The 25263-nt window shown below is 35.9% G+C and overlaps 1 protein-coding gene across 1 annotated transcript in view; it reads right to left on the reverse strand.

Annotated features, from left to right (window-relative positions):
- Positions 1 to 25263, reverse strand: part of hcn2b (hyperpolarization activated cyclic nucleotide-gated potassium channel 2b) — an 86171-nt gene that overhangs the window by 4755 nt on the left and 56153 nt on the right. The window contains exons 5-7 of the mRNA XM_030132705.1: positions 21897 to 22043; positions 19383 to 19623; positions 13307 to 13471 (exon numbers count right to left, since the gene is read on the reverse strand). Coding sequence (XP_029988565.1) covers positions 13307 to 13471; positions 19383 to 19623; positions 21897 to 22043 — 553 coding nt within the window. The remainder of the gene's footprint in view (positions 1 to 13306; positions 13472 to 19382; positions 19624 to 21896; positions 22044 to 25263) is intronic.

A 25263-nucleotide genomic window follows, 5' to 3' on the forward strand; every position in this document is an offset into this window, starting at 1 on the left:
AGCAACCCCTTGTTTCAACATAACGTACACCATGCTGGCAGTGAAATTGTAAAGTTAGAGTATCTGGTGCAGCCAGCCTGTGTTGATGATCATTATCTTGCTAAAGGGCACTCTGTGGTCAGCAACTGCTGCTGGTGATGGATGATGCGAAGATTGGGACTGAATACAAGAATTCACCCGCCTGCTGGCCTTCTCAGCTGCATCTGAATGCTTGACCATCTGCTGCTGCCAGAGAAGATCACGCCGACCACAGACAGCTTGAAGAAATGTGCGTGTATCAGTAGGTGACAGATATTCACTTGTTTAAGGTAGAGGCTTATCACAGACTTTAGTGTGGATTTTCCAATGCAGCGAGTGGTCTGTTATTTAGAGCAAACAGGAGAAATAGAGCAGGTGGGGAGTGTAACAAAAGCCCATTGAAGACCAGGCTTTAACATGTGACCTGACTGGTGTGACATTAACCATCCACTAATGTAACCTGTTTAATACATGTCAATCCACTAATCCTATCAATACAAGTAAATAATTGGTGTAAAATACAGTTTGTCATCTTTTCATGGTCATCAGATATGACCCATTTGGACGTTCAGAGGCTCCGTAGTGAACGTGAAAACACCAACATCTTCAACAACATTGATTCATCAATAAAACCCATGGAGTTGGATCAATGACAGGGGATGGAGACACTTGTTTTATGTTCAGTTAATGAAATCTATGCTGAAAACTTTTCTTCATTTTTCTCTGTTTTGATATAGTTAGCTTTGAATGTACTTTGACTTTTCATGAACATCTAAATTAAATATTTGAAATTAAATATAAGAAAATACATGATCTACAGTGAAAAATGCAAAATACAGAGGATAATATTATTATAAATAGTGATAAATCATTTAAGAAAGATTAAATAGAGAGAAAAAAATCATTTGAGAACTGCCACAAAAGTAGCAGTGGGTCTTTATGGGTTAAAACATATCGTTGGCCTCATACCATAATCATGTAAGTCATATTTTTTGCCAAATTATGATATCTGCATATCTCCTAACACTGCTGCTTCATTTTACATCATTAGCTATAATCTGAGCTAATTATGCTATGAGGCTAACGATGTGAATCCTTAGAAAAGCCAGAAGTAGTGCGACACATTTCTAACAGGAGACCCTGTTGTGCTTACCTTATGCTCTAGGTTGATTTTTAAAATTTATTTATTTATTTTTGCCATTGTAACTGTAGACTTCTGAAATACTTATCACAATCTGACCATAAATAATCATTTTAAACCACAAGCAACTATCTAGTTTCTTCAACTCTCACTCAGAAAAAAAACAATCAGCTTTTAACCTCAAAAGAAATCATTATCCATTTGATATTTATCTAAATGGCCTTTGGATGTGAACAGTTATTCGTAAGTGTATGTCTGCTGATGGGTCCGGGGTGAACTCCACCTTTGCCTGATGGTTGTGGGGATAGGCTCCGGCACCAGTCTAGAGGATTAAAAGGTTTGGAAAATCAGTGAATGAATCTGACGTTTATTGTGATACTTACTGATGACAACTGACATAATCAGGAGAATTTTTCAAAGCAGGGTCATGAGAAGTCCTACAAGATGTGCAGTAGGTGTGATGTGTCTGAACATTTGTGTCCATGTTGTGCTTCATAGATGCAGAACTGATTTAGCACAAAAGAATAACACCCATTTTTTCTCTTCATGAGGAAATAGAATATGAGGCCTAAGGTGTATGCTATGCAAGAAAGTGGATACCAACATTTTATTGAGTGGTTAAAACTCCTCATGCAGCAAATAACAGGCACAGGAACGTTCCACCTTAAAAGCTACTTGATGTTTTTGTGCCCCGCAGTGAATTAAAATTAGAGCTGAAACAATTCATTTGCTCAAATCGATTAAAACAATCGTTTGATTACAATTTTCCTGAATCAAAGCTTCATTTCCTTAATTTCGCTGTGGCTAAACATTGGTTCCTTTGCTGTGTTTCACACGGACACATATTGTGACGCACATGACACCAGGATCAACACAAACAACATGGAATGTAGCTCAGAAGAGACGAGGATGAAAAGGCAGAAAATGTCTATATGCTCAGTTTCCCTCATTGTAACCATCACTTACTCCTTTAAACCTTTAACCTTTCACACAAATAAAAAAATTTTTGGCTTTAGTATTTTTTTTAAAAGTTGTATGTTAGTTCCATCTTAAGTTGTTAGTAAGTTACAAATTTGTTGAAGACTGTTGTTTGTAGACATCATTTGATTTGTTTGTTGTTTATATAAATAGATAGATAGATAGATAGATAGATAGATAGATAGATAGATAGATAGATAGATAGATAGATAGATAGATAGATAGATAGATAGATAGATAGATAGATAGATAGATAGATCATCTAATATTATAAAAGGGAAGTGGACTGTGTGTGTGTGTGTGTGTGTGTGTGTGTGTGCGTGTGTGTGTGTTTGTGTGTGTGTCTCAGGCGTCACACAAAATCCAGACAGAGCTGACTGCTGCAGTTTGTCAAACTAATGTATTTTTGTTCAAGGAAGAGACAAATTATTACAGCAAGTTGATAGGACCAATATTTTGGGCAATATTAGTAATTTTGAAATACAATAGCCTTACAATCACTTTGCTATGCCCATGATGGGTGACGGGAAGTGCAGTACCATGCTGCATGATGGGAAATGAAGTTGAAAACAGGACCAATGCATTTACTAACTTCAGACCCTAGATATCGGTATTAATGTATTTATTGTTGTTTAAATTTTAAAGCATAATTTACCAAACAATTTTTGTCAGAATTTATAAAATATAGACTAAGATCTTTTCCCAAAAGTCAGCTCTCCCCAGCAGAAAAACTACCACATCTAGAACCCGTGGTTCCCCATGGGTCAACGCTAGTTTTATATATACTGTGCCTTTATACTGTTATTATTGTTGTTATCCTACTATAATGGACGTTTCTGTGTCCGGCATGTGTTTGTATTTGCCCGGCATGTGTTTGTCCGATGCGTGTCCCGATGATGCAGCACGGGAGGGCGTACGGGTGCAATGCCACTGTTTCACCACGGGATGGTGCTATTGTACAATGGCACCACAGGTACAATGCCGCTAGTTTATATAAATCTATTTTATATAACTTTTACTTTTAGACTTTTTGTGGTTTCTGCTGGTTCTGGAATAAAGGATAAGTTATTTTCAGACACATCTTTTTCACGTTTTTGCTATTTTTTGCTTATTCAGACAACCATTTAATTGAACCAAATCAAAGAGAAAAATTTATTGATCAGTTGCTTATGAAAATAATTGACAGCTTTAGCTCTAATTAAAATACCACTAAAAAGAAACATCAATAAGCCAGTGCGTTAAACTTAAAATTAAAGTTTAAGCTATGACTACAGATGATCTTGGTTATTTGCATGTAGAGAGTTGAAGTTACTTGTCTATTGAATGAAGTACACTGTACTGGACAGTTTTATGTGAAATATGTTGTTTTATGTAGGGACTAAAGATGGAAATTCGCCTTGGCTATAATCTTGCGTATTGGCACATATTATGTTTATTAATATGCACTGTCCCTTAGAAAAAAACAAAAACAAAACAAAAACAAAACCTTCAAATGATGTGAAGATGCCAGGTGTAAACAGACATACGTTGAACTGGCCACTTGGGATCAGGGCCCGTATTCCTACAGATTCTGAGAATCCTCTCATAGAACTCCTAACGTAGCCTAAAAATTCCTAGCAAGGAGTCTTAGCTTAGGAGTGATTCCAGAACACTCTCAGAGAACTCTGAGCAAGGAATGGACAGAAATTCCTATCTTAGTGAGGAGGTGTGGCTGACCCTGTTGCTAGGTATGAGTCATCATTTCAAAAGCTGTGATTGGTTGATCCTAAAAGCTAGAAAAAAATGTACTTTTGGTGAAAATGGGCAAGAGATGGACCTTCAAATCAATAAACTTAATCATAGAATCTAATCTTATGAAGACTGTGTAATTGTAAATAATATTTCACATAAAAGAAAATATCTGGTCAATGAATAGTAAGCTATACTTTAAAATTATCCTACAAAATGTGCGAAAAAACTCAGGCCCACTTGCACGGCATTCACATAGTGACAGTTATATTTATATGCTCATATTAACTGGCACACTGTAAAAAAAAAATCTGTTATTTAACAGAATTTTTACTGTTTATTTTACAGATTTTTCCTGTATTTTTAAGATACAGGAAAATATCTATGAAATGATAAAAACAGACTGTGATTTTACATGCCAAGTGTAAAACAACACAAAAAAACTGTAACTGTGAATAACCATAAAATTTCCATTTTTTAAAAGATTTTTTTTTTCCCACAGAAAAATAGTTATAATGCATTTGCAAATGTATCGTAATTTCACAAATATTTATTTTCTATTCATGAGATTAAACTGTTAATTTAAAGTTTAATACTGTAAAAAATAATCAAATGAGATAAAATTACTGATAATTAACTGTAAAAGAAGTATTTGTTCTGTAAGCTTAACAAGACTTGTTTGTTAATTGACAAATATCTTGTGTAATTATGGGAGGTTTCACAACAAAAATGTTGAATAAATGTATTTTTGTGAATGTATAACATGTATAAGCACTGATAAACTGTCCAAATACAGTTTTTATCAGTGGATTGCACAACTTAGTCTCATGGAAAATTATTTTATATATATATATATATATATATATATATATATATATATATATATATATATATATATATATATATATATATATATATGTATATATAGGTAATTTGATTGTTTTAATACATGTAAATATTCTTTATTAAACATTAAAAAGTCAAAAAATATGCACAATCCCATGTAAAGTTAGGACAAAAAACTCTATTTTAATTATGGAAAATTACTGTATTTTTATGAGATGGTTATTTTCCATTATTTAACAGTATTTTTTTGGTACCCCTGCTGCCAGAATAATACAATTTTTTTTACTTTTTTTTTTTACAATGCAATCTGTAGCGTTTAATTAATACACTGTCATCCAGTATTTGGAGAATATCCCTCCTGCCTCTTCCGTCGGCCATTTTGTCCTCTGCTTAGGGAACTCCTAAGCCCCTTAAAAGTCCTCTTCCCTGCACTTAGCAGATCTCACCTTAAGGTGACCATGCACTGTGCGATTATTTCGATCGTTGCACGCAGCTCTATCTCAAACTGTGCGAATCAATCGTAAAGTCAGGTTCACGATTCATGTTCTCACACTGTACGGACCGATGCTCGTATGCGACCTGACTGCTCACACTGTAGGACCATACACCAGAGGACGCACGACACGTTCCAGTGTTGTATCTGGAAATACAACGTTAAAATACCAAGGGATCTGTAACAGTGCATAGACGATTGTGTATTGGCGTGAATCACGAAATGGTAGTGCTAAACAAAAACCAACGAGCTGCTTTGGTAATATGTGTCATTATCTGCGGGGAATCAAAAAAGAGGAAAAGATGACGACGTGTTTGGTGCAGGAATTGGTTGTCCAGACGTGGACAGTATGGGCTGTCAATCCTACAGCAAAGGGAACTAGAGGTATGCTGCAACTCCTAAATTGCACGAGGACAATAGGCAGCTACTGTTAGCTTGTACGCTACTGTACGCTTCTGTATTCACGCATGCACAGTGTGAGAATTTGAGGCCCATCGGCTCGTGGCACTGCTTTGACAGTGCGATACCCTCACGAGGAGCGAGCAGGATTTCAAACAGCTCCGTTTTCCTTGCGAACACATGATTGCTGGTCATGAGGTGGTCGTGAGGTGTTAATCGCTTCTCCTCACCTCATTGTACACTGCACGACGCATGACACACAATTAGAGGCACATCTGGCCCGATCCCAGAAATAGTCGTACGAGTGAGAAATCATCTCTAAAATCGCACAGTGTATGGCCGCCTTAAGGAGCTCTCTTAAGGGCTAGCATTCTTTAGGAATAGCTTTTATTTTTACTAGGATCTACTCTTAATTTTTAGGGGAAATTCTAAGAAAACATCATGATTCTAAGAATTTTCTTAGAATTTGGCCACTAGGAGCAACTCTTTGTACTAAGAATATTTAGGAATACGGGCCCAGATCAGCAAAATCTCATGTTGATGCCAGGTCTGAACAGGTCTGAACAGGTCACAGAGGTCACAAACTTGTCTTGCATGAATACAGTCAGCAGGAAAGAAAATAATAGGAGAGGGGAGTCATGACTGTAGGGACCGCCTCAGCATGTTTCAGTCTGTGGATGGGAAACATACACGCTGTGGTGAACAAGTCTCTCAGGGTTTGAATGAAAGAAACAGACAGAGGGTTTCCCATATGCAGCCTGGAAAAAACCCAGGGGTAAGAGTTGTTCCTTGGGAGGTTTAACACTTCATTTCTTCTGTGGAGATAAAGCAGGGGCACCGGCCTCTGCCTGGTACTGCAACGAACAGCAACACAAAGGCAGGCCAGCTGTCCTGAGCAACAAACCCACGCTACAGGTAATCTCACAATCGATTAGCGACACTTTGCGGTGACAGTATCTTGATGACAGTACTTGAAGGTGAATTGAGCGACAACAGGACAGGGCATACAACCATTTGAAAGGCAGGTCTCAAGTGCCAAAGCTTTGCTGGGAATTGCTATGCCCTTTCTAGACACAACCACATAGAGGTTGCACAGCTAACACACACGCTGCTGAAGCTTTCACAACATGGCAATTTACCATAGAGATGGAACTTCACCATCAAATCACAGCATTGCAGCTTATAACCAAGGTTGTTACCGTTAACGAAAACTAATGAAATGACGAAAACTAGAATTGAAAAAAAATCTTCGTTAACTGAAATAAATAAAAACTACAATTAAAAGAAAAAATTATAACTAACTGAAATTGTATTGTGTGCTTACAAAACTAACTAAAACATAAAAATTGTGGATAAAATTCCCTTCGTTTTCATCTTTGTCAATGTCGGATTGATATGAAAGCGATTTATGTCGCTCTATAATTTTAGCTAGCGGCACAATACCGCACTTCACGGTCCGCCACTTCTCGTCACTTGTCGTTTAGAGTTGTTTTCTCATCCCCACTCTACCTGGAAACATGGAGACTAAAGTTGGGAGAAAGCAGCAGAGTCCTGTATGAGATTTATTTGAATATGATGGTGAAAAAGATAAAAGATACGACAAAACTAAAATTAATACTAAAATTAAACTACAACTAAGCATTTAGAAAAAAAATGAAAGCTAATAAAAACTAGCAAATCTGCTCTAAAAACAAATTAAAACTAAATGAATTAGAGAAAAAAAAAGTCAGAACTAAATAAAACTAAACTATAATGAAAAATCCAAAACTATTATAACTTTGCTTATAACACTGTGGAACAAAGGCCACAAAAATAGAACTGGTCAGAAACATTTGTAGAAATGTGTTGATGGCAAATCACCGTTTCACACTCCAAGCTTAGTTTACATTTATTGCTCAGGTTGTTTTTTTCGATTTAGCATTTCTCTCTATTTCTTAAATCGTTAGCCTCGTAACATAATTGCCTAAGTCATACACTATATGGACAAAAGTATTGGGACACGTTGAATTCAGGGGTTTCTTTTCTAATAGGTCTGGGATACACAACAACAGTGACAAATGTCATAAAAAATTTTTATATTGGGATAAATATTACATTTATTATTGATATTAGTCAACCTAAACTATGGAACGATCTGCCTCTCCATATCAGACAGACCTCCTCTCTGTCTGTTTTTAAATCCCTTCTTAAAATCCATCTTTTCTCCTTGGAACCATGTGAGATGTTGGAAGGTACTATCTTTATTCTATTGTTTTTATTTGGTAGTGGTTTATTGTTCTTATTTATCTATTTTATTTATTTATTTATTTTGTTTTTAATTGTATGACTTTTTAATCTATTCTTGTATTTTATTCTTTTTATTTGGGTTTTATTTATTCTTCTGTATAGCACTTTTTTTCTTTTTTGTACAGTTTCTATGTCTTTAAATCTGTTCTGTACGTTATTCTTCTATTTTGGTTTTAATTATTCTTCTGTGCAGCACTTTGGTCCACTGCAGTTGTTTTAAAGTGCTTTACAAATAAAGTTGGATTGGATTGGAACCTAAAATTGTCCGTAGGTGTGAATGCGATCATGATTGGTTGTTCATCTCTATATGTCGGCCCTGCGATAAACTGGCGACTCGTCCAGGGTGTACCCCGCCTTCGCCCATAGCTACACTACCAGTCAAAAGTTTGGACTCACCTCCTCATTTAAATGACATCAGATGGACCTCAGATGGCCACAAGTGCTCAACATAACTGGGAACTCCTTCAAGACTTTTGGTAAACATTTCAGGTGACTACCTCATGAAGCTCATTGAGAGAATGCCAAAAATGTACAAAGCAGTAATAAAAGCAAAATATAGCTATTTTGAAGAATCTAAAACATAAAACAAGTTTTGAGTTATGTCACATTTTTTTAACTACATAATTCCATATATGTTCATTCATAGTTTTGATGCCTTCAGTGAGAATCTACAATGTAAACAGTCATGAAAATAAAGAAAAACCATGTGAGTTCAAACTTTTAACTGGTAGTGTAGCTGGGATAGGCTGCAGCGACCCCCGTGAAATTAGTGAGGATAAAGAGGGTTCAGAAGATGAATTAATTAATTATTAATTATTGATATTGATGTTTTTTTAAATCTCAGATCAGCATGAACAGGACACCTTATAGCTATAGCCATGTTGTGCCCCAATAGTGTTGTCCATATAGTTTATAAACATCAATATTTCTTTCAAATTTAATCAGAGATTTTTCTTCCTAAGTGAGATGCAAAGAAAGTAGATGGTTAGTTGTAGTAGAAAATTATTATTTACAGTTAGAGCATGACAAATATTTTAGAAATTTTGAGATAGAACATGTAAAATATTAGTCATGAATAAAAAAATGTAAAAAAAAAAAAATCAGTGTTGCGAGAAATTAAGTAAAAACCATCTCTCTGGCATTTTGGAAGCAAAGATAACAATATAAACCAAACTAACCAATGCAATGATATTTATCCCAATATAAAACTATATTATGACATTTGTCATTATTGTTTTGTATCCCAGACCCCTGTTAGAATAGAAACACCTGAATTCAACGTGTCCACATATTTATGTCCATATAGTGTATGACTTAGGCAGTTATGCTCTGAGGCTAATGAAATGGGGCCAATATCAGATACCAGTATGAACAGGGCATGAACACAGTTTTCATGTATTGACACCCACCAGCAATGAATTAGTTGTGATGTTGTTGTGTGTTTTATTTGACTGTTGTTTGTTTTCATATCCAACTAATTCTGTAAAGCCCTGTTAGGCAACCTTGTTGTGATATAGGGCTCTACAAATAAAATTGAATTGAATTGATGACTGTTGATCTACAGCAGTGGTTCTCAATCTTTTTCTGTCGGGCCCCGAAAAATCTCCAGGCCCCCTCAACATTGTAACAGTGGCGCAATTGTAACTTTTATTGAAAAAAACATTAATATTGAAACAATACTTTTGGTTTTACTTGAATAATTTTTGTTCAGATTAAAAATAACTTCAATTTTTGCTTGGACAATACAAATAAACTCAACCAGACTGCCCCCTGAGACAATATGTTTCCAAATAAAAATAGGAAATGCGTAATTATCTTCCAACTATGACAATAAAGCTACTTTTTTTTTTTTTTTTTTTTAGAAAAACAAACAAATTTTGGTAGCAAAGATGAACATTTTAACAATCTCAGTGGCTGCAATGAGCCTGTTTCCATTGCACATCTCAGAACATTAAAGTGCAAACTGTATAAACTGTGCAAAAACAGAAACCTTGTGCATTTTTCTTTTCCAGTCCAATCCTTGTCCATTCTACAAACCTAAACTCTTTGTCTAGTCCAGTGACAGGTCACCATGGCAGTAGATTGGTTTGTTGTACGTCCCTAAAATGAGTCCAGGGTGCTCCAGTGCTAAAACATTAGTTCCACCTGCTACATGTCCTATCCTGAAGGAAAAAAAAACAAAACAAAAAACTCACAGTTTGAGAAACAGTGATCTAAAGTGATATAAAAGTCTGTCCGACCATGAATTTTTAGATAAAAAAGTTGAATCTGTATCTGATTCATAACCACATACAGTATGAAGTGGTGAGTAATTACAGTTTATCATGCTGAATGTGTTCTAAATAAGTCACCCTGGTCACACCCAATCAGCAGAAGACCTTATGAAGATGCATCCAACACTCACTTTTTACACTTAAAAGGAACCGAGTGTCATTAATCCTGCATTTGTGCTTAGATTTCATTTTCTTAGTGTGGCCTTGTCAGTGTTTGATCCAACAAGAACAAAGTGAAACAAACAAACTCACACAAAATCAGTAATTAATATTCATCCAGTGCTAAATGGAGTCCGGTGAGAGTATGTGGTTGGTGGTTAGTTCTCAGAGCAGACATGTCAGTCTCTCTGTAACTATGTGAGCTGACTGACTGAAGGCTGCTCATGTCTGCAATCCGGCTGCTATGGCAACAGCTGGCAGGTGGTGGATCCAGGGCTCTTTTTTAAACATGTGAAGCATGGTCATGTGACAAAGGCATGTGACGTCAGCAGCACTTTGGGGGCATTGTGGGAGGGGAAAGTTATTTGTATTGTGAAAAAAAAATTACATGTTTGAGTGTACTCGCTGGCAAAGGGGCTTCCAGTGTTTTTCTACAATAAAGCAGCGTCTGTGCATGTTTGTGTGTGTTTGTGAACTGAAGGATGCCGGATGCCGGAAGGATGTTCACATGGAGACGCTGCTGAGCAATCGTTTTAACATATCAAAACAAATGAAACCAGAGAAAGAAAAGAAGTGAAAAAAAAAAAAAAACAAGAGACAGTGCTCAGCAGTTTAGGTAAAGATACCAGTGATAAAATGTCATAGAATCCATAGATAAGTGTTCTCCAAAAAGAAAGATATCCAGAGGTATTCATCTGCAGTTACATGAATGTGCTCAGGAAATACCCTATAAATGATTCACAGCCTTGAATAAATTTGCACCCTCCACTTGCTTCCCATACAGCTCCTGTTAGGATACATCACAGCTGTCAGAAGAGCATGGTGTTTTGACAGAGATCGCATTAATGAATGAATACATTCTCCTCACACCTCATTTCATTTTATGAATGACTCATTTGCTTATCAAGACACTATACCTGTGGCTTTCATCAGACAGAGGAAATGCTAATTGTCTGAGACTAAATCCTTACGAAGCGTGATGGATTCGGTTCTATCTTTTACTTATCCTCTTTCTTTTATTGCTTTTGGTTCAACAGACACAGTTAAAACGCTTACAGGACACATGGATTCTAAGAACTAAAAGACTAAAACATTAAAATAAGCCTGTGGGATTTACATTACCGCTCAGTGCTATAGTATTAGTGTAGCAATAGCCTGATAATATGGGTAATAATTAAGTAAAAATGCTAATATTTAGAGCAGTGTTTTTTAGGCCTGCAACAGTAAACGTACCGAACCAAACCGTTTCGGTACACACCTGTTCGGTTCGGTACACAGCTGTACCGAAACAACACAGTATGTTGAGAAAAAGAAAAAGAAACGAAAGACGTTGTTTGATGCGGAACTTTAAATCCTCGCAAGTTCCACACGGACATATTGAAGGACGCGCACATTGACCCGAAATACGAAATAGCAACTGATATAAGGTAAAAAAAAAACAACAAATATGATATGAACCTGGAAGGAAGAGACTGAAGACCCTCCGCCATCAGTACAGTCCAGTTTGGGATCAGTTCAGGTCCCAGTGAAAGACAACAACGGGGAAAGAGACAGTGATAAGATGAACGTTGTTTGGCCCCTAGGAACTACGGTAGTTCTAAAACACTTACACTAACTCTGTCTGTCTGTCTGTCTGTCTGTCTGTCTGTCTCTCTCTCTCCCGTACGCTGTATAATAGAGGAATGACTTCTGTTTAACGCCAGCGTTGGTTATGTTAGTTATGGACCCCCCCCACCCTGGCTCCGACCAAAAAAAAAAGAAAAAGACAAATCGCACCCTGCATGCGTGCGCACATACACAAAGTGGCCTAAACAATTTGCTCTCTGTCCTGAAATAAATAATTTGGTTAATTTTTTGTTGTCATTGTTGCTCTTCAGTTTGTTTAAAGACAATACCAGTTTGTCCTCTTGTTAATGTTGCACTTCATGTGGAATTTTTTTGATATTTTTATGCAGAATGTGAACTGACAGAACTGTGATCTGATTTTTGTTGTTTGTTCAAAACTACCTGTCAGAGAAAAGTGCAATACTAATGTTTAGAATACATTTAGTAATATTAATAATTTATTTTATTTCCTATTTGATTTATAGCAGCAGAATTATATTCCTGTTTTTCTATATTCTATTGTGTCCAAAAATTGGGGGAAAAATGTAAAAGAAAATTCATAAATGTATTAAAGACATTTTGAGGGGTTTTCTTTCTTCCCGTACCGAACGGAAAAAAAAACGAACCGTGGCTTTCAAAACCGGAAACGTACCGAACCAAAAATTTTGTGTACCGTTACAGGCCTAGTGTTTTTCAACCTTGGGGTCAGGACCTCATGTGGGGTCGCCTGGAATTTCAAGTAATTGATTAAAAAAAAAAAAAAAAATAAAACTTACTAATAAAAAATATATGGTGAGTTGAGAGAGACTATCCCAATCCATAACAGACATGACAATCTGTGAAGCTGAAACTGAAGCACTGTGGTACTGTTTATCTTTCAAATGTTCATTGTGGTCAGTTTCAGATGCTGCAGCTCTTTCATAATTCATAGTTTGAGTTCTTGTTTGTTCAGTATTAATTATCAGCCTTGTAAATCTAAGCTGGACTGACTGTACATATCCTGACCAAGGAAAATAAAATTCTCACTTTGTGCAGTAATCTACACCTGGCTTTTCTGCCTCCGTCCATAATAATATACATTATATAGACTAAATGTCCTCTAACATTAATGTTTATTTGCAACATAGTATAGCAAACTATTACATAATCAAAAACAAATTAATTTTAGCAAAAAAAAAGTCTCCGTTTTGAATGTCTGGGGTTGCCAGAAATTTGTGATGTTAAAATGGGGTCATGAGCCAAAAAAGGTTGGGGACCACTGATTTAGAAAAAGGTATATCAGTCTATTGATGTTTAGTTTAATTACCTTTACTTCTTCTGTTCAGAACCAGTTTACCAGTAGTAGATAGTACACCATTTTGATCACAGCCAGTGTCTTACCGATCCTATCCAGTCTGTCAATGGCGACTGTCTCGAAGGCCCTCCTCATCATGGGATACTCCTCCAAAACCTCGTTGAAGTTGTCCACAGAGAGCGAGTACAGACGACAGTAGGTATCCGCTCGCACGCTGGCCGTCCGTCTGCCGCGGGTCAGCAGACAGATCTCTGGAATGTGACAAAGAGAGACCAGATAAGAGCCAGTCAGATCTGAAATTGGCCGGCTGACAGAGACAAGTTCAAGGGTGTCAAAGTCATGTTAGTTCAGGGGCTCAAGTGGAAAAACAGTGAAAAAAGTACAATTACATTATGACAATGTTTACAGCTACAAAGTTTCCTTCAAAATGTGAATAATGTGAATAAGCTGAAATGTCTTAAGAAAAATAAGTGCAATTTTAACAATATTATGCCTCAGTTTATCATTTACACATATGCATTAGAACTTACAGATCACAGTGGATCTACAAAGACACCAAACATGTAATAACAGGCAGAATATTGGTCAAATTACACTGTTCTGTTACAGACATTTCAGGTTGTTCATATTTGTTTAGGTTAGTGAGATTTTTTTGTGAAAGGATAATTTGTGATTGTAAACATTTTCATGTAATTTTAGTTTTTTTTACACTGAAACAAACAGAACAATATGGAGTTGTCATTACTAATAGGTTATTACGTTATTACTAGTGCACTGACCCATGTGGAACCACAGGCTCTAGATCCTCTGATCCAGTTCATTCCTTTACTTTCTTGGCAAATTCCAGCGGCATTTTCAGTTCGATAACCTCTCAGCTGGCATGTCTGTTTCTGCACATGAAATTTGACACCATGGGAATGTGTCCTTATTGTTTATCTGTTGCTAAGTAACCCACGTCAATGATGATTCTATGATTCTGGGCATAGCAACGTGATTGGTCATTGGTAGGCTACTGTATTCCAAAATTACTAATATCTCCCAAAATATTGGTCCTATCAACTTGCTGTTTTTGCTAGTCTCTTCCTTGACCAAAAATACAAAAGTATGCCAAACTGCAGCAGTCAGCTCTTTCCGGATTTTGTGTGATGCCCAAGACACACAGAGTCCACTTCCCTTTTATGATATAGGACTTATCCCATGAAGACCCAGCACTACTTTTATGTCAGTTCCTAATTGAAATTTTCTCCATATCTAACCTTTCTTAAATGATTTATCATTATTTATTTCTTATATTTTCTTTTGTATTTTGTATTTTATCAGTATAAATCAGGTATTTTCCTGTATTTAATTTAATGATCATGAAGATGTTCATAAAAGCTTAAATTAAAGTTGAGGGTTATTATATCACAAGCAGAGCAAACTGAGGAAAGAGGGACTTTTTCAGTCAAATATACCATTAACTGAACATAAACCAAGTGTGTCTATCCACTGTCATTGATCCAACTCCATGGGTTTTACTGATGAATCAATGTTGTAGAAGATGACAGTGTTTCCACGTTCACTACGGAGCCTCTGAACGTCCAAATGGGTCATATCTGATGACCATGAAAAGATGACAAACTGTATTTTTCACCAAATATTTATATGTATTGATAGGATTAGTGGATCAACAGGTATTAAACAGTTTAGATCAGAAGATGGTTCTGGTCACTGATGGATGTTTGGGTCTTTATGGATTAACTTGAGATCACATTGGGTGGTATGTGACCCCTGAACTAAAATTATTTTGACATCCTTGACTGTTAAAATCTTCAGTGTAAATTTTGCATTTCAAATTCATCCCATAGGCTGGACTGGACCCTTTGGTGGTTCGGTTTTGGTCCACGGGCCATATGTTTGGCACCTGTGGTCTAGTTGGTTAGACATCAACAGAAAAAACTCCAGATCTTACAAATATAGAATCATTCTGACATGTGTCGTCTTAGCTTTAGTGTGTCTTACGTTTCATAACCTTGGGAAATGCACCAGTAACACTACGAACATTTTACCATTTTAATTCCACTTACTTTGCAAACTCTGTGATGTGTGAGAAAATGTGTGATCACAAAGAACCTGGTTAATGCATTGAAGGGATGTTTGTGGTACCTGTGACCCACTGACAGTACCAGAGCTTCCTGCAGCATTGGCACAGCACTGACAGCTGGCTGAAGGAAGCTCACTCTATATTTGGAAATGTGCCGCTAAGCTTCATTACATTCAGTTGTTCCCCCCTTCCTAACTCCGACTACTTCCTCCTCTCTGTCTTTCTTCTTCTAAGGGCGGGGGCTCACTGTTGTCTTGACAACTACATGCCCCCCTCCTGCCTGAAAGGTCGACCTCTTCTGACTTCTATATAAGTAACAAAATATGAGGAGACTTAAATAAAAACATGCATAGGTGCAAAAGTCTGTATGTTTCCAACGGTGTCACCTCCACCGCTGAATGGATGCTGCATAAAGTCATAAAAGAAACACTTACATTCTCTTAAAAAGCTTTTGACACTAGAAAGAGTGGCACATATTCTCATCGTGGATAACGACAATTTATTCACAGTAAATTCATACACATACACACTTATTTATATGACTCAGGATATGGTAGCCTTTTATATTATTTAATGGAGATCTTGGGTGAATGTTTTCTGCTGATCTGATAAAGGATTTATATTTCTTCTATAGATTAATGTTTAATAGTACAACAATGCTCTTACAGGCAGATGTTTCATATATACCCCCCCCGGAGGTGCGTCTGTGAATTGAGGGCCATGTAAATAAAACCGTCTTGATGTGATGTTGTTTTTTGCGTGTTATTTCAGTGTATTTCTGAATTTGAGACCAACATTTATGTGTTTTTGTTCAGGACCAACTCTGCACAAGATTCAAAGAGTGCCCCAGATATGCCCCCTTCATAAATTGTCACTTGAGATTTTTTTGGTTATGCATAACACAATCATTTCCATATTTCCATTTCCATCATTACTGTGCAGTTGGAGAGGATAATAATACAAATGAAACCACTGGGGCTGCATTAAAAAACTGTTCAAAGCTGTGACGGGTTACTATTTGCACCTTGTAGATAAGACAAGTGATATTCTTACATTTGTTGAAAAATAGGAGAAATGTCTGATGAGTAAGTGAATGTTGAGGATTGACTTGTGCAATGGTCGCATTACGTGGTATCATTACTGCCTTAACCTTTCCTCTTGTATGGACTGCAGTGTTTCCTGGTCCCATTTTGCAGAATACACGGCAAGAGGAAAGAGTCGAGATGTTTCTTTTACAGATTTACTGTCTGATCTCTCCACAGAGAAGAACAACCTCCTGTAAAGCTTCTTGTTTTATTCTATCTACATGTTTACAACGGGTTTATCACTGATGATGTGTCCAAGTATCATTGTGAGGTGTACTCATATTCTACAATCTATAGGTCAAACTACAAATAAGCTTCTTTTTCAAGATGGATATTATTGTACAATCACAGTCACAGTTAAGATTAAGTCACTAAATGAATATGCAGCTGTACTAAACTCAGTTGCTATTATTTTAAACAAGCAACATTAAGGATTAAACAAATATTCTCTGAGCAAATGCTAGATATTGGGACGGCTGTGGATGAAAAAGGATGTATTGTTTGCAGATACAGTCAAAGCACAGCTGCAGACACAGTTTTGTTTACAGCGGAAAGTCTTACAAAGCTCTGTCTCAAATGTACAATATTAATATAATAGTAATGTTACCTTTCTATACTTTTTCTTGCAAATACAGGGTGGGGAAGTAAAATTTACAATGAACATTTAGTTGTTTTTTCTCAGCAGGCACTACGTCAATTGTTTTGAAACCAAACATATATTGATGTCATAATCATACCTAACACTATTATCCATATCTTTTCAGAAACTTTTGCCCATATGAGTAATCAGGAAAGCAAACGTCAAAGAGTGTGTGATTTGCTGAATGCACTCGTCACACCAAAGGAGATTTCGAAAATAGTTGGAGTGTCCATAAAGACTGTTTATAATGGAAAGAAGAGAATGACTATGAGCAAAACTATTACGAGAAAGTCTGGAAGTGGAGGAAGCAACAAAACACGTACCAAAGCTTTTATTAAAGCTCTCAAATCCAAAATCCTAAAGGATCCAACCAAATCCATGAGAAAAATGGCAATTGAACTTGAAGTGGACAACAAGACCGTTAGAAATGCAGTAAAATATGATTTGAAGTTAAAATCTTACACAAGAACACCAAAACACTTGTTGACAACAGCAACAAATCCAACTTTAGCAATTTTTGGGAATCATGTTTATGGCCGCCTTCTAGCCCAGATCTAAACCCTCTGGATTCTGCTATTTGGGGCGTTTTAGAACATGCTACCAATAGAACATCACACAGCAATGTCGACTTTCTTAAAGATACTATTAAAGAAGAATGGGAGAAGTTGTCACCCGAATATTTGAGGAACACTTGAGTAAGTTTCAGGAAGCGTGTGAAGGCAGTTATTGAGAAAGAAGGAGGACACATAGAATAAAAATATTTTCTATTATGTCAATTTTCTTGTGGCAAATAAATTCTCATGACTTTCAATAAACTAATTGGTCATACACTGTCTTTCAATCCCTGCCTCAAAATATTGTAAATTTTGCTTCCCCACCCTGTATAACAATACAGTACATAAAAACAACATCTCAATTGTACTGTTGTGAAATGAGAAAAAACAGGAGAGGTTTGAAACACAGATGATGAAACCTCTACTGTCTGACGTGTCAAACCTGTCACCTCATAACTCACACTAACACCAATAACAAAATCCTCTAAATAGGAAATGAATCTGGGTATAGGTTTGTTCAGAGATGTTACCACTTATAAATGCCCCAGTGGTGGTTAAACCATGGTGAACTGAACACCAGTCCAAACCCATTGTTAGTTTTTCAGATGAACACAGGTCTCTAATTTCCCTCCTAGAGGCAGCGCCGGTGATGAACAATGTATGCTTAACATTACAAATGACCCTGTCATCACCATTCTGCTGCGCTAATTAGCTCTTATTAATTGGATGTGTGGCCGTGAGCTGTGTGCTCCCCGTATCTATGCCACTCAAACAGCACCCCAGGGCTGTAGCACATCACCACCGCTGGTCTGCTGCCGAGGCTGCAGGGTCTTTAAAATGCAGCCCCAACAGTCGACCCATGAGCCCCCGCCCGCCTCTGAGTGTGTTTGTGCACATCTACGTGGGCTTATGGGTAGTGATGGTGGCAGAGCGACGGTGTGTGTCTGAACTGCCACAGACGAACAACAGCCCATGAAAATGGAACAGAAGTAGCTGTAAGGCAAGACCGGCCAAGAAGTCCAAGTGTCAAAATGTCAGGGTTTTATTCTTTAGTTTCTTGATCCAATGATTTGAAAAGCAAACGCTGTGATATTATAGAGGTGGATTCTACACATTAACATGTAAAGAATGTCAGTGACATGACAGAATAGAATAGAATAGAATAGAATAGAATAGAATAGAATAGAATAGAATAGAATAGAACAGGATAGGATAGGATAGGACAGGATAGGACAGGATAGAATAGAATAGAATAGAATAGAATAGAATAGAATAGAATAGAATAGAATAGAATAGAATAGAATAGAATAGAATAGAATAGAACAGGATAGGATAGGATAAAATAGAATAGAATAGAATAGAATAGAATAGAATAGAATAGAATAGAATAGAATAGAATAGAATAGAACAGGATAGGATAGGATAAAATAGAATAGAACAGGATAGAATAGAATAGAATAGAATAGAATAGAATAGAACAGGATAGGATAGGATAGAATAGAATAGAATAGAATAGAATAGAATAGAATAGAATAGAATAGAATAGAATAGAATAGAATAGAATAGAACAGGACAGGACAGGACAGGACAGGACAGGATAGGATAGGATAGAATAGGATAGAATAGAATAGGATAGGATAGAATAGAATAGAATAGAATAGAATAGAATAGAATAGAATAGAATAGAATAGAATAGAATAGAATAGGACAGGACAGGACAGGACAGGACAGAATAGAATAGAATAGAATAGAATAGGATAGAATAGAATAGAATAGAATAGAGTGAAGATAGTGACCTACCTCCAAAGTAGGAGCCATCCATCAGCTTCATACCCATGCTTCCTTTGGTCAGGACGGTGACCACCCCGTGCTGGATGAAGTACATCTTCTTTCCAATGGTTCCCTCTCTGATGATGTAGTCTGCGGGCTGGAAGACTTCGAATCTCAGTTTGGTCAACATGGCTGTCACAAAGTTGGGGTCAGCATTGGCGAACAGAGGCATGGAGGCCACCAGCTTACGACAGTTAAAGTTGACGATTTCCTAAAGGGTGACAGAAAACTCTGAGACATGACACATATTCAGTACAATATTGTTGAACATACACCGATATATGTTGCTTTTTTCACCCCTGCTGCATTTGTTAATCATCACAAGTAGTGTTAACTGATTCTTTTTTTTTTTCTTTAATAATCCTTCCTGGCAGAGTACATTTGAGTTTTCTATTTTATCATTTTTCTCTTTTTTGCTCCACCATGAAGCGTATTGTGAGCAGTCCTTGAAGAAAAAGGGTCTTGTTTTCTTTTAACTTTAGTAACTAGTGTCCTCTGGCAGGGGGAAAAATATTTGAATGGTGTGGGAACATTAAGTCCCTGCAAAGAAATCACCTAAAAAAGGTGACTATTTTTCAGTGGAAATGTAAAAAAAACATGAATAAAGATCCACTGCTACTTTTGTGGCAGTTCCCAAATTCATTTTTCTCTCTATTTAACCTTTCTTAAGTGATTTATTACAATATCATCCTCTTCATTTTGCATTTTTTCACTGTGAATCATGTATTTTCTTATATTAATTCACAGACCATGTAGATGTTCAGAAAAGCTAAATTCAAAGGTTATTAAATCAAAACAGAGAAAACTGAAAAAAAGTGACTTTTTCAGCAAATCTATCACTAACTGAACATAAAACAAGTGTGTCCATCCACTGTCATTGATTCAACTCCATGGGTTTTACTGGTGAATCAATGTTGTAGAAGATGAGTGTTTCCATGTTCTCTTCCAAGCCTTTGAGCTTCCAAATGGGTCATATCTGATGACCATGAAAAGATGACAAACTGTATTTTACACCAATATGTATCAATAGGATTAGTGGATCAACAGGTATTAACCCATAAGGACCCAGTATGACTTTTGTGGCAGATCCCAAATGAATTTTTCTCCCTGTTTAACCTTTCCTAAGTGATTTATCACCATTTATTATAATATTATCCTCTGAATTTAGCATTTTTTACAGTGAAAATCATCTCTTTTCCTATGTTTAATTGACTTATCATGTACATGTTCATAAAAGCTCTAAGTAAATTTAAAGGTTATTATATAAAACAGAAAAAACTGAAGGAAAAAGTGACTTTTTCAGGAAAGATATATTATTAACTGATTATAAAACAAGTGTGTCCATAAACTGTCATTGATCCAACTCCATGGGTTTTACTGGTGAATCAATGTTGTAGAAGATGACGGTGTTTTCACGTTCACTACGGAGCCTCTGAACGTCCAAATCAAGGTTATAATAGTTTGGGATTTTTTATTATAGTTTAGTTTTATTTAGTTTGGACTTTTTTTTCTCTAATTCAGTTAGTTTTAATTAGTTTTTAGGGCAGGCTTGCTAGTTTTTATTAGTTTTGGTTTTCTTGCAAATGCTTAGTTTTAGTTTAGTTTTCTTTAGATTTTCTTTTTTTTTTTATTCACATCTTCACCATTGTATTCACATAAATCCCAAACAGGACTCTGCTGCATTCTCCCAGTTTTAGTCTCCATGTTTCCAGATAGAGTGGGGAAGAGAAGACGACTCTAAACAAGTGACGAGATGTGACGGACCTTGAAGTGTCGTATGGTGCCATCAGCTAAAATTGCTAATTGCTAAATAAATCGATTTCATATCAATCTGACATCGACAAAGACAAAAACTAAGGGAATTTTATCCATAATTTTTTATATATTTTAATGAGTTTTGTAAGAACACAATACAGTTTCAGTTAGTTATAGTTTTTTTCTTTTAATTATAGTTTTTATTTATTTCAGTTAACGAAAATGTTTTTTCAATTCTAGTTTTCGTCATTTCGTTAGTTTTCGTTAACGATAATAACCTTGGTCCAAATGGGTCATATCTGATGACCATGAAAAGATGACAAACTACATTTTATGCCAATTATTTACATGTATTGATAGGATTAGTGGATCAACAGTTTAGATCAGTAGATGTTTGGGTCTTTATGGGTTAAACATTTACATCAGTAGATATTTTTGGTCTACAGTGGTTGTTTGAGTCTGTATGGGTTAATTCTAGGAGATTATTAAATACAACCACCAAGCAAATACAGAAGATACAGGGAAAAGCAGTTTAAAACCAACTCAGTTCAGAGGCACAGACTAGAAATGACACGTCTTAACAACTAGTTTGCATCTTTAACAGGAAGAGACCACAACTGAGCGTAATAATGAATGTACTCCGGCCCACTTAGTTGGAGAGGAGCTGAAAAGTGTGTTTGTTTTTGGGTGAATGAGCACATTATAGTGTACGCTTGGCTGTGTTCGTACCTCACGCAGAGGCTCATTAAGCTCCTCCAGGATGCTTTCCTCATCAAACATCTTGCCCTGGTATCTGTGTTCATAGTAGTCATGGATTTTCTGTCGGAAGTCAGCCGGTAGTTTGTGGAACGACATGTACTGCTCCACTTGTTTGTACTAGAAGAGAGAGAGAGAGAGAGAGAGAGAGAGAGAGAGAGAGGGATGATGGACAGAGGGACAGACAGGAGGAAACAGGACTCAACTCTCATTTACTAAGTGTGACAGGATTGAAAAGCTTGTCATACTTTACGTCCTATATTTATCACCTGCAGCAGCTTTTGCAGTTTTATGGTTTCTTCTGACAAACAGAGATAAACATTAAACAAACATGCAGCGTCACAGCCACCTTGAAATACATAAGATAGTGCAGATCTGCGGTGTATTTCTCATTTTAACTTGAAATGACTTCTTCTGCTTCTTTTCACTGGCTCTTTATCAGCTGTACCGTTCATGTTTACAGTTATTAGGACAAACACATTAAGACGCTCTGACCCATTTATACTTCGTAGCTATGGGAGAAAAGTGTGATGAAGCTGTTAAGGAAACATGACAGCTCTGTAAAGCCCATGAGGATTTATCATGCTCGACTATGTTTAGAGAAGAAAGATGTTGCTATTACACGTCTTAACCACGGTCTGTCAATCTCACTGCTGGTCTTGATGTGCTAAATGTTTTTCTTTATTTATTTTGAGGAAAAATTATGTCAGTGTTACTTTTTTTTTATGAGGGAAAAATATGGAGCAACTGCCAAGAACATTCTGTAAAAACCATAGTCAAAACAACCTTCACCCCTTGAGATCATATCCTCCACGCTGAATAGTTACAGTATGTTATGAAGACGGTAAAAGAAAGACATATATTAGGGAAGAACATTTTCATTAGGTTTTGAAGTCAAAAAATGAAGCCACTGTCATTGTTAACATGTACCCACATATAACACATGTAAAACATATTGTTGATGTTGTGGCACAAACCTCTTAAGTCCATTTTTGGTCTTTTTTTGGTCGTAAAACAATTTTATTGGTCAGTCATCACACTGGCCTGGTTTTAGAAATATTTAACCAATGAAAAGTGTTGACGACGGCTTGCGACTACATCTCTTAACTTCATTTATTCTGGATATACATCTTTTTTCCAGTTTCCTGAAAAATAACCATTGTGGATGTAAGAGGTTTCCGCCCGACAGCAATGATATATAACAAGAAAATAATTATAATAATTTGATAAATTACAAACCTAGAGTACGTAAAGTGCAAGTATATGACTTCATTATTTTATAAGACTAACAGACATAGATACAGCTCAACTTGATTAACCCACAAGGGGAAAAATAAGCCAAATAACAATTAAATAATCAAATAATAAAGAAGATCCAGCTCTTCAGAGAGCACCTCCTGTCCTAGCACTTTCAAATATTCCATTTAACCCTTTCATGCATTAATTATGAGAGCCTTAGTTAAGATTTTTTTCTTGAGTGTTTTTATTACTCCATAGGCATGAAAAAAATAACGTGATCGTTTTTTTTTTTTTTTTTCACAGAGTTACAAAAATGTCCATGCATCTAATTTTTGAAGTAAAGAAATGTGTTTAAAACCCAATATCAGAAATTGATAATAAAACGATAAAATATGATGTTTTCTCACATTTTAACATATTCTAATCCTAGTTATTACTCTTTTCATGGAGATAATATGCAAAAAAAAAAATTTTTTCTAACAAATAACAATTGATTTACACTGAAATATGTTACTGCAGATCAGGTTTATCAAAAACAGCAAAGTTACAGTAATGGTATGAATTACAGTGAATGGGATGGTGCACAAGTGTCCATTGTGTTGGCTGATATGGAACTAAAACAACAAAACCCATGAATATACAAGAGAACAGCTGTAGAATAACTGTCCACTGTAGTGACCAGTGTGCATGAAAGGGTTAAATGTATTATTATGTTTATTCTGTTGTTTTACTTGGTATTTTTATTTCACTGTTTTTAATTGTACAGCTGTTTTTATGTCTTTTTAATCTATTTTTGTATTTTAGTCTATCATTTTGCTTTTAATTCTTCTGTACAGCACTGTTTTAGTTGTACAGCCTTTTTATGTTTTTCATCTATTCTTGTATTTTTCTTTTATTTTTGATTTTTCCCCTGTAAGTCGCTTTGGAAAAAAGCACCTGCCAAGTGCATAAAGGTAAAATGTAAATGTAATAAAATGGAAGTAATAATCAGTCTGTCATCAGACTAAGGTGTTGTACAATCTGATAGTACTGGGAATGAAGGATCTTCATTTGCATTTTATACGATCTTCATCACTTTAACCCTTTATCAGGCAAGCGACTATTTTTGGTAAATTCAGCATGCATTACAAGACAATGAAGTAATAGTACTGATGTAAACTGATGTTCAAAGGGATAATGTGTTTGTTGACAGGTGTCTGGATCAGCACTTATGTTGTTCTAATGTTCTAAAAGTGATGTTCTAATGTTCTAAAATATATGTTCCTTTCACCTTATATGTGTTTTTCTTCTTACATTGTATTTTTTATATATACTTCTTAGAATTTATTTATTTATTTATGGGTAAGGAACCAAATATGGTAACTTCATTGACCTCAATTTTTTACATGACAATAAAAAATGTTGAAAAATTTCACAAAAGTAAGAAAAGTCTTGTTATGTCCTCTAATAACACACTAAGGTATTTCTATCAGTGCCCTATAAAGGGTCAAACACTTTTTCAGACTTTACTTAACAGCTGCATCATTTGGGCAGATACTGTACCAAAGACAGTACATTAGGTATGAGGAAAAAACAACATCCCCTCTAACCTTCACCCAAAAACTTGACCAAGTCTTAAAAAAACAGATGTTGACTATGTCCGCTGCTGTACATCTCTGATCTTTATATTATTGCTATGTTGTGTTATATGTTTATAAATGTAGGTGTGGCTTAGGCAAGGACTGAGTGGGTGGGTTATGGAAATAATGACATCAACCTGTTTAACTACACCACTGTGAACAAGAACGGACACAGTAACATAAACTTATGTCACATTTTAATATCTAATGCAACACACAAGGTTACATATTAGCTGGGCTGTAAAGTTAGGCTAATGTGAGCCAAAGTTAGCATAGTGGCACAGCTGTTATCAATCAATCAATCAATCAATTTCAAAATTATTCCAAACAATTAAGATCAACAATTCATTTACAAGATACATTTTGTAATAGGACACCTCAGAAGCAGTCCTCAGCTTATAAACATGTGATAAGAGACACAATTTACATTATAATCTTTAATAAATTCAAATGGTCTAAATAACTACAAACATATTTAAAAA

The sequence above is a fragment of the Sphaeramia orbicularis genome, chromosome 4 (assembly GCF_902148855.1).
Source record: "Sphaeramia orbicularis chromosome 4, fSphaOr1.1, whole genome shotgun sequence".
NCBI classification, from domain to species: domain Eukaryota; kingdom Metazoa; phylum Chordata; class Actinopteri; order Kurtiformes; family Apogonidae; genus Sphaeramia; species Sphaeramia orbicularis.